Here is an 11,208-nt window from a genome sequence, read left to right as displayed (position 1 = left end):
TATATATATATATATATACATATATGTGTATATATATATATATAAATAAATGCAAACTTTAAAAAATTTGATTTCTATTTTAAAGATTTTTATTTTTTTCTGACTGTTATTTCATATGTCCGGCTTTACAGAGATAAAAATATATATATAATAATAATAATAAAATACCAAATTAAGTATTTTTGTTTGTTTGTTTTTATTTTCTAAGTAAAAAATCTTGAGTTTGTGATCAGACGTCCCTGAACTCCTTTCTGAGGAGACACATTGTCTCATCTTGTCCTCGTCTCAGTGAGCGACACATTGTAGCAGCGCAGAATAGAAATGTGACACCGTGTCACATGGACTGACATCAAAGATGAGTTACTGTGACATTCAGATATCAGATCTAAGTCACACATCCACCTCCACATGAACATGCGCAAAAATATAAATGCTTTCTATCTGGAATCTGAGGGTGCAAAACAATCCAAATACTGAGAAAATCGCCTTTAAAATTGTCCAAATGAAGTTCTTAGCAATGCATATTTCTGATCAAAAATTAAGTTTTGATATATTTACAGTAGGAAATTTATTTATTTAACATGATCTTTAATGATTTTTGGCATAAAAGAAAAATCGTTACTTTTGACCCATACAATGTATTTTTGGCTATTGCTACAAATATACCCCAGCAACTTAAGACTGGTTTTGTGGTCCAGGGTCACATATGTGATTGGACAAGTCACAAAAATAGGATTCAGATATGAGAAAACATGGCCTCATGTTCTATACAGAAGAACAGTTTAAGACACTTTGTTTCATTTTTAACATTTCTTTTATATGAATTTTGACATTTCTGCAATGTGAATGTGAATACCGTTTAAAGCAACTATATGTATTTTTGGAACTTGAAGCCCCAACAGTTTAGGTGAGTGGAATTCACTGTCGTGAAAACGCTGAACAGCTGTACCAAAGTACTTTCAAGGAAAGTCATATATATATAAAGGTCTATTGAAAAGTATATTAAAAGTCTTCGGCTGTACACATGCATTTGTTGCAGCCGTAAAGCAGTCCACCCATTTCACAGAATTTTGTAGCCGCTCACCAAACTTGCTTACTGTACTACATACTAACTTGTTGCGATGGGAGAAACAAATCTTTTTTACAAAGCTTTGAATCAACTGAACTAATTGCTTTGCAAAACGACTCACTGTTTCGAAGCTTCTGAAATACCACGCGCTGGTGACTCTTGCGTGGAACGTGTAAATGCAACAAAAACTCAAATCAAACGTGCTTAAAAACAGCTTTTACAAACCCCCAAAAATTTTTTATTGAAAGTATAATCTATTAAATGCAATTAACGAATCATTTAATACTATTAAATATGAAGTGTGTGTACAATATGTGTTCTTTTATCAATTCAGGGCTTGTTTTGTTTATGGATGGCTTGGCTTAACAGGCCAATAAGAGACTGTTAACTACAACTCATCCTTTTAATTACACAAAAGTCTGATTAAATATATCTACAAATTTATAAAACTGATCCACGATAAGGTAAACACTATAGATACTGGTTCAATGGTTCGCCAGAGTTTCAAAAGCGCCTATAACTATGCAGAACCGACGTTTGGAAAGAAACAGAAGCCATTCTCCTTGTGTTAAAGCAGCACTATGTAACTTTTTCTGTGTTCAAAATTTGCAAAATGTGTATAATGAGCGAGTACATCATGAATTCATCTTCCAAACCGCATTTTTGTCTTATTCCGAATCACTACGGTACACTTATAATAAGTACTTATATTTGGACTATTGTAGCCTGGTCGGGTCGTCACCGCTGCGGAGTAACACATACCTGCGTGAATCGCCATAGACCAGGGCTGCCCAAACTCAGTCCTGGAGGGCCGGTGTCCTGCAGAGTTTAGCTCCAACCCTAATCAAACACACCTGAAGCAGCTAATCAAGCTCTTACTAGGTACACTAGAAACTTCCAGGCAGGTGTGTTGAGGCAAGCTGGAGCTAAACTCTGCAGGACACCGGCCCTCCAGGACCGAGTTTGGGCACCCCTGCCATAGACATAAACTTAGAGAAGTAGCTCCGGTTGGAATGTTCTTCCGCGGGATGTGTGCAGTTCTGTTTATTAGACGTTAGAGCGCCAAAAGCTACATAGTGCTGCTTTAAGTCAATGTACCATTATACTGATTTTGGAATTGATATTTTAAGATAAAAATTGTACATACAGTTGCTTTAAACCCCCTGATTTGTGATGTGTTTAATATTTTCTAGCAATAATTGTTAAATAAACGAATTTGAAATAAGTTTTTTAAAAAGGAAAATAAATAAGTAACCCACAATGGGTATCAGGGCAGCAGATTTATTTTACATTAAGAAGGAGCTGGTTAGGCACCAAATATTGTTTGTTCTATTGGTACTTCTTTATTTCTTATAAATTTATGAAAAATATTTGTTTGATCATTCTTATTACAATAACTCTGGTAATAATTAATGTCTTAAAGTAAAAAATAACATAACGCCAATTTGTACCCTCATGTAAAGTAGGACATCTGTAAAATCTCAGCAGGACATCAGAAGGGGGTTGGATGTGTTTCGGTGACCTGAGGTCCCAGAAGGTCGTGACCCAATGCTGACCTCCTCTCCTCCATCCAGGAGGTCACTGGAGAGGAGCTGCCGGCACAGTGTGTCCACCACCAGAACCACCGGAGTGCAGTCTGAAGGAAAGGCGGGGGTTTATCCAGCAGTTTTGCATGAAAGAAAACAATGTAAATGAAACAGAAAGGCAGAGCTTACCATGGCTTTTTCTAGTACACAGATCTAGTGTGTTGATCAGTATTTTCCCCAAGATCCTGCGAGAGACTCTCTGACAGGGGTCAGAACACACAGGTTAGAGGTTTTCAGATTGCAAACAAGCAGACAAGTGCATTACAGAGCTGAATCACTAGGTGGCAGTGTGCACATGACTTGATCTTTCATTTCCAATGTGATGAATGTAGGAAGTCATATTAACCAGGTCATTTTTAACTCTCTTTCTTTACTCATTATTTGATTTGACTGTGAAAAGTCAAGGCTTTGTACAATAAAAGTGCAAATTAACCATAAAATGATAAGTGAACTTAGTGAGGGCATGTGCTATTATTAGCATTGCGCATACTACTGTTCGTAACGTGGCATATTGTTTCACATGTTTGTCAAAAAAATTGCAGGCAATATATATTGTATAGTATGCAAGATGTCAGTTTTACATACGTTCTAAATCATAAACACCTTAAATACATTTTATAAGTGTCTATTTGACGTCTGACAGGAAACATAGACATATTGCAGATGAGAAAACACTATAAAAATGTCTTTCAGATGTAAACAAGCACATCAAATAGATATCTCATGTGCTATAAGGGTCAATATCACCATAGAGTGCCTTTCAACCCTCACAATACTCAAAACGTTTGGTTTTAATTTCTTATTTGCTTTATGTCATGTCATAAATAGTAGACTCTCAAGTACTATAGAAACATATTAGCTTTTTTTTTTCTTTTTTTTAGATAATTATGGGCCACTATTCGAAGCATAAACCATAAGATATGTCCACCCTGTCATGGACATATATATTACTGTTAAATACGTTTTCATTGCAAAATTAAGAAGTCAGAGAGCTCTCAGATTTGATCAAAAATATCTCAATTTGTGTTCCGAAGATGAACGAAGGTCTTACGGGTTTGGAACGACATGAGGGTGAGTAATTAATGACAGAATTTTCATTTTTGGGTGAACTAGCCCTTTAAATGTAATTAAATTAAATGAATGATTAAAAAATGTCAAATTAACGAAATAATAAAATAAAAAAGATTTGTTTCCCTACATGTTATGTGACCATTAACTGACATCAGAGAACTACATTACTGAAATATTAAAATGATTATTCATTAATATGCGTTAAATTATTGAAATATTTACTGAAAAGCTCAGGGGATACTTTAAGAAAATATTTTTGGTCAAAGGGGTTCAGCTGACAAAAAAGTTCATGAATCCCTGCATTAAATAATAAAGGTTTTCTTTAGGCACAAAACCATAAGTCGTTTTATAGTATAAAATGTTAAAATACATTTTAAATACATCTTTATGTTAATAAAAAATTGTATATAAACAAACGTAATATACAATTTTATTAAAGTTGATTTTAAGTAGTTAAACACATAAAACGTTTAAATCTGATAACATATAAAATGCTAAATATTTATGAATAAATATAAAAATATATATATCATACCATATACCACTGACTTCAGTAAGCAACTTAGAACACACTTCTTACTCAGAAATCTATTTCTGAATCTAGTTCTCACTTTATGTGGTATCTGCAGCAGTAACGTGAGCGCATCAGTCAGTCTCTCCTCCAGCAGTGAATGATAAACTCTCAAACTCTCCACCTCTTTCTGCTTCGTGTGACAGAGAAGACAGGCGTTCATTAGAGATGATGTGGCGTATGATATTCCATTATCATAGATCATAGATTGTTCTTTAACTCTCACCTTTCCCGCTTGATTTCCCCTCTCATCCGCTTGAGGAATCCACACGCGCGCTTTAGTGTCTTTGCTATGAGCGGAGCTCTGAGAGATAAGCCAGTTACAGATAGCAGCTTTCTGACACCTGTGGAGGAATACAAGTGTGTGAACATGTCAAATTAATACATGGCCAAAATGCTGATTTTTTTTTATTTTGATATCAAAGGTATATTCACCCTTTGGCACAGCTGTGTAATCTGTTGATCAGCCGTTTCACCTCCAGGTGGCAGCACTGTCCTTCATCTACGCTCCTCTCCTCCTCTTCCTCATCGGATGCTGCCTGACCCTCTACTGACCTCTGCAGGTCTTCTTCTGCACAGAGATGTCACATGACCACTACTGTCTTTAATGCCCTGCATGCATACTATTTTGCAGTGTGTACTGTGCACAAAAAATGTGGAATACTTTGATTTGTTAAAATGTGAAGTATGCAGCAAAGCTAACTGCTAGGAAAGCTGTGTCATACAATGAAATGCCCTTGAATTGATGCACTTGTAGTGTGATGAATCTTACTTACTATTTTACTAGGCTATCGAAAAAAGATATTTTTACACAAAACTGGAGGAAAAATATAAAAGGAACATTTAGAGAGACCCCTGTGTAAAAGGTGTTATTATTTATGTTTAGTTTTTTACGGTAGTGCTAGTGACACTAGCACTGAAATGTATATTTATTATTTATATTATAATACATTTATATTATGAAATAGTATATCATGTATATTGTCAAATTATTTTTAGAAATGAATAAATTTACCTTTTTTGTTTTCAAATGTCAAAAAATAAATATACACTTTAGTAATCATTATTTTTTACCCATGTATTTATTTTAAAAAATAAAGAAATATAATACATTGAAAATATTGTTTGTTTCTGGAAATGTAAAATTGTGTATATTCTTTAATTAGATGACATTATTTTAAAAAACTAAAAATTAGATTACATTATTTTTGGATATATTTGTTATTGTTTTATTTTACTATTATTAATTCAAAAATGTTAACTGTCTACAGTTATTTTTGCATTTATTTCTGAGGTAATGCTACACAGCACTTGCAGAATTAAACATGCAACGTGATGAGGTCACATGAAAAAAAGTAAAGCTTAATACTGTTTGAATTTTTTTTTTGCATGATGCATTAAAATAAAAGTAGCTAGTGCACAGTATGCAGTATGCAGAATTCCATTTAGATCACCCAAATAGCTATACTGATAGTGCATGCAAAATGTAAAATCAAATTCCACCCAGCTTTGCAAAAAATGTAATTTCTTACGTTCTGAATGAGAAATCGGCTTGTTTATGATGGTTTTTGATCCTCTTACCTCTTCTGGCATCATCATGACTGGTGGGGGAGGGAAATCCAGACCCACATGGTTCAGCAAGCATTTCAGTTTTGTTCATATTCAGCTCTGGGCAGGTGCACTGGGCCCTAAGAATAAGTCATACAGTACAGTAAATACGATTAAATAAGCTTCTGTGCAGATTAGTCAAGATGTCTGGAATCAAAACATTTAATATCACATAACTGATAGAGGATGTTCAGCACGCTGCGTTTATTGTACTGCTGATGCATGAACAAGTTTGATGATTGTCCCAGCAGAGCGTGTGGATTTTCTGAGTCAGGAACCTGGCAGGTTTCGACCTGCTTTTCCAGGTGAGGAATGAGCATTACATCACCGCTCTGATGCAAATAATGAAATATTAACACAGATATTAATCTTCTAAGCGTCGACTGAAAGCCAACAATCTACTTAATTGATTGCAAAGTAAATGTGAGCTAAAGTTTTATAGCACATTTGGAAATGGTTCTAAGAAGCTTATTAGTTCATACTTAAAAATAACACTTTGGCTTGTGTAATCTAATCTCTAATGCTCACTGCATTGCAGTAAAAGGAGTGTTCCGGAAACCTGTGTAAAAACAGTCATTATTTTTGCAACTGTGGTGCTAAAATTACACATATCCTATTTAAGTTTTATAATTTACACTTTAAAATTAGACATAGTTTTTTGCTCTGAGTCATCTTATCAATTAATTTAAACTTAAAATCATGAATATTTGTCTTATTGGTTATTTCTTATTATTATTATTACTTGTCGTTATTTCATATTATTAGTTCAAAAATAAGTTTATTCTCTACTCTACAATTAAAATACAATAAATATGTACCGTATGTATTATTACATCCATACGTGTTTATTTATTAAAACATAATTATGATAATAAATAACAACATATATTGTTTTATTTCTTACTGGCATTTTGAATTCAGAAATATGTCAATTCTCTTTGCTCTAATGCTACAATTATTTTTGCAATTGTGCTTGGTGATGCAATAGTGGTGCTAAAATTACACATTCCCTGTTAAAGTTTATGCATTGTTAATTTAATATGATTTACATAACCTTTTTAGTTTGTAGAAATACAGATAGATACTAACAGATGTGAAGTATTTTGTGGCTTTAATTTCTCTGTCCTCTTCAGACATTTCTTAATGATTATGTTCATAGATAGAGACAAATGAAACAGCACTGTAAAAATCACTGACCACAAACGTCTTTGATCTCAGACTGTCCAACACACCTGCTTAAACATGTGTCTGGACCCTATATGCTTCCTCACAGGATATAATAAGACATGTAGAGTTAGATGCTGTAATAGAGGCTTTGTGTGATTTGCTGTAATACTCACACTTGTTGAAAGCGAATGACTAATAACCATTTGCAGGAAACTGTGCCGTCCTGTGTTATTAAAGCAGGTCATTAACATCTGTCAAGGGAAAATCAGTCATGTCTGCGACAAGCCCTGCAATGCTGCTCCTGTCCAAACTGTTTCCTAGCCAAGCGCTGCTTCTTGACTCATCAACACTAAAGCATCAATGCAGGTAAAGATCTTAGTTATGCAAGATTTTCTGTTGATTATGGCTTCTCATCTCGGAACGCCCTTGTGGTCTGCTCTGAGTCTTAGAAAAGTCCTGCGGGGCCGGCTGTCTACATGGTCGACTAGGGCCTGAAGTGAACACTGAAGTGGTTCTTTGTATAATTTTTTATGAATTTAAATTATTCAACTTTGTTTGAAATTCCAGTTTGAAAAGGGGACAACCAATAAAAAAATGTGGTAAAATCATCTTAATTAAAAAAAATCTCTTAAAGCAGCACTATGTAACTTTTTCTGTGTTCAAAATTTGCCAAATGTATATAATGAGCGAGTACATCATGAATTCATCTTCAAAACCGTGTTTTTGTCTTATTCCGAATCACTACGGTACACTTATAATAAGTACTTATATTTGGACTATTGTCGCCTATAGTCATAAGAGACATAAACTTAGAGAAGTAGCTCCGGTTGGAATGTTCTTCCGCGGGATGTGTGCAGTTCTGTTTATTAACCGCTAGAGCGCCAAAAGTTACTTAGTGCTGCTTTAAAGCGATCGTTCACCCAAAAATGAAAATGGCATTCCATATATGCATTTCTTTCCTTGTGGAACACAAAAGACACAGTGATTTAGTGTTGTTTTTGACCCCACTGACTTTTATGTGATGGACAAAAATAGTTACGAACGAGAGAATGAGTGTAAGATAGCAGAATTCTCATACTTGGACAAACTATGAATTCACAAACACTGTTCAGAAGTTTGGGTTTGTTAAGATTTTTTTATGTTTTTGAACATTGAAATCTCTTATGTTCACCAAGGCTGCATTTATTTGATCAAGAATACAGTAAAAAACTGTAACATTGTGAAATATTATTATAATTTAACCTGTTTTCTATTTGAATATATTTTAAAATGTCATTTATTCCTGTGACGCAAAGCTGAAATTTCAGCATCATTACTCCAGTCTTCAGTGCATGATCCTTCAGAAATCATTCTGTTATGCTGATCTGATGCTCAAAAAAAATGCATTATGTATAAAATGTATTAACTATATAGTTTAGTGGAAACTGTGATACATTTGTTATTAGGATTCTGTTTTGAATGTAAAGCCCTTCATTATTTCATAATTTTTCTAACATTATAAATCTTTACTGATCAATTTAATGCATCCTTGATTAATAAAATTATTAATTTAATATTTCAACAACAACAAAAACAAAAACACTACTGGGGTGGTATTCCAAAAAGCAGGTTATGTGATATAACCGGGTATGTTTGACGATAAGCGAGCGGATAACCTCAGCTTTGGGTTCCAAGTAACTATAGTAACTTGCTCTCTGAAGATAACCTGCTCTGCAGCAGGTTATGTTCCATGGTTAGTTCACTTCAGCGCACGTGTGATCTACTGACGAGCCTTTAGTGGGCGTGACAGATAGCGCACAACATTATATAATATTACAATATGTAATATAGCCTATTATATATATATATATATATATATATATATATATATATATATATATATATTTTGTGGCTTTAATTTCTCTGTCCTCTTCAGACATTTCTTAATGATTATGTTCATAGATAGAGACAAATGAAACAGCACTGTAAAAATCACTGACCACAAACGTCTTTGATCTCAGACTGTCCAACACACCTGCTTAAACATGTGTCTGGACCCTATATGCTTCCTCACAGGATATAATAAGACATGTAGAGTTAGATGCTGTAATAGAGGCTTTGTGTGATTTGCTGTAATACTCACACTTGTTGAAAGCGAATGACTAATAACCATTTGCAGGAAACTGTGCCGTCCTGTGTTATTAAAGCAGGTCATTAACATCTGTCAAGGGAAAATCAGTCATGTCTGCGACAAGCCCTGCAATGCTGCTCCTGTCCAAACTGTTTCCTAGCCAAGCGCTGCTTCTTGACTCATCAACACTAAAGCATCAATGCAGGTAAAGATCTTAGTTATGCAAGATTTTCTGTTGATTATGGCTTCTCATCTCGGAACGCCCTTGTGGTCTGCTCTGAGTCTTAGAAAAGTCCTGCGGGGCCGGCTGTCTACATGGTCGACTAGGGCCTGAAGTGAACACTGAAGTGGTTCTTTGTATAATTTTTTATGAATTTAAATTATTCAACTTTGTTTGAAATTCCAGTTTGAAAAGGGGACAACCAATAAAAAAATGTGGTAAAATCATCTTAATTAAAAAAAATCTCTTAAAGCAGCACTATGTAACTTTTTCTGTGTTCAAAATTTGCCAAATGTATATAATGAGCGAGTACATCATGAATTCATCTTCAAAACCGTGTTTTTGTCTTATTCCGAATCACTACGGTACACTTATAATAAGTACTTATATTTGGACTATTGTCGCCTATAGTCATAAGAGACATAAACTTAGAGAAGTAGCTCCGGTTGGAATGTTCTTCCGCGGGATGTGTGCAGTTCTGTTTATTAACCGCTAGAGCGCCAAAAGTTACTTAGTGCTGCTTTAAAGCGATCGTTCACCCAAAAATGAAAATGGCATTCCATATATGCATTTCTTTCCTTGTGGAACACAAAAGACACAGTGATTTAGTGTTGTTTTTGACCCCACTGACTTTTATGTGATGGACAAAAATAGTTACGAACGAGAGAATGAGTGTAAGATAGCAGAATTCTCATACTTGGACAAACTATGAATTCACAAACACTGTTCAGAAGTTTGGGTTTGTTAAGATTTTTTTATGTTTTTGAACATTGAAATCTCTTATGTTCACCAAGGCTGCATTTATTTGATCAAGAATACAGTAAAAAACTGTAACATTGTGAAATATTATTATAATTTAACCTGTTTTCTATTTGAATATATTTTAAAATGTCATTTATTCCTGTGACGCAAAGCTGAAATTTCAGCATCATTACTCCAGTCTTCAGTGCATGATCCTTCAGAAATCATTCTGTTATGCTGATCTGATGCTCAAAAAAAATGCATTATGTATAAAATGTATTAACTATATAGTTTAGTGGAAACTGTGATACATTTGTTATTAGGATTCTGTTTTGAATGTAAAGCCCTTCATTATTTCATAATTTTTCTAACATTATAAATCTTTACTGATCAATTTAATGCATCCTTGATTAATAAAATTATTAATTTAATATTTCAACAACAACAAAAACAAAAACACTACTGGGGTGGTATTCCAAAAAGCAGGTTATGTGATATAACCGGGTATGTTTGAGGATAAGCGAGCGGATAACCTCAGCTTTGGGTTCCAAGTAACTATAGTAACTTGCTCTCTGAAGATAACCTGCTCTGCAGCAGGTTATGTTCCATGGTTAGTTCACTTCAGCGCACGTGTGATCTACTGACGAGCCTTTAGTGGGTGTGACAGATAGCACACAACATATAATATTACAATATGTAATATAGCCTATTATATATATATATATATATATATATAGTGGGTACGGAAAGTATTCACACCTTTACATTACAGTGCCAATTTTGTATAGCCTATAACATTTAGCCTAATGATTAACTTGATTCAAAATGCATTGTTGACTTTAAATCCTTTTCTTAATCTCTTCCTTCAGGGATTGTGGTTGTGTGCGTCTTCAAAAGACGCACTCCACCCTTTGGGTTGACAGAGGAGGTGTGTGTGTATGTGTGTGTGGTGTTTTCCAGGGCACGTGAAAGCTTTCAGATCTGTCCAATCACTGCTCACTTCAGGCTGAGGATTTTTGAACTTCGACCAAGAGAGTGATCTTCTCTGGAGCTTGAAGACACTTA

The 11,208-nt window shown here is 34.3% G+C and overlaps 1 protein-coding gene across 4 annotated transcripts in view; it reads right to left on the bottom strand.

The window, feature by feature from the left end:
* Positions 1–11,208, bottom strand: part of LOC107582165 (EF-hand and coiled-coil domain-containing protein 1-like) — a 15,720-nt gene that overhangs the window by 1,102 nt on the left and 3,410 nt on the right. The window contains exons 4-9 of one of the 4 annotated variants that reach the window (XM_016267911.1): positions 5,879–5,985; positions 4,733–4,868; positions 4,524–4,641; positions 4,338–4,430; positions 2,785–2,854; positions 2,371–2,705 (exon numbers count right to left, since the gene is read on the bottom strand). In XM_016267911.1, coding sequence (XP_016123397.1) covers positions 2,551–2,705; positions 2,785–2,854; positions 4,338–4,430; positions 4,524–4,641; positions 4,733–4,868; positions 5,879–5,985 — 679 coding nt within the window. In that variant the 3' untranslated portion in view covers positions 2,371–2,550. Of the gene's footprint in view, positions 1–2,370; positions 2,706–2,784; positions 2,855–4,337; positions 4,642–4,732; positions 4,869–5,878; positions 5,986–11,208 lie in introns of those variants that run through there. The other 3 variants (XM_016267919.1, XM_016267902.1, XM_016267895.1) reach the window with 3 other exon arrangements.

This window comes from Sinocyclocheilus grahami, unplaced genomic scaffold (genome assembly GCF_001515645.1).
Source record: "Sinocyclocheilus grahami isolate Dianchi unplaced genomic scaffold, SAMN03320097.WGS_v1.1 scaffold3.1, whole genome shotgun sequence".
NCBI classification, from domain to species: Eukaryota; Metazoa; Chordata; class Actinopteri; order Cypriniformes; family Cyprinidae; genus Sinocyclocheilus; species Sinocyclocheilus grahami.
This window is presented reverse-complemented; position numbering and strand designations above follow the sequence as displayed.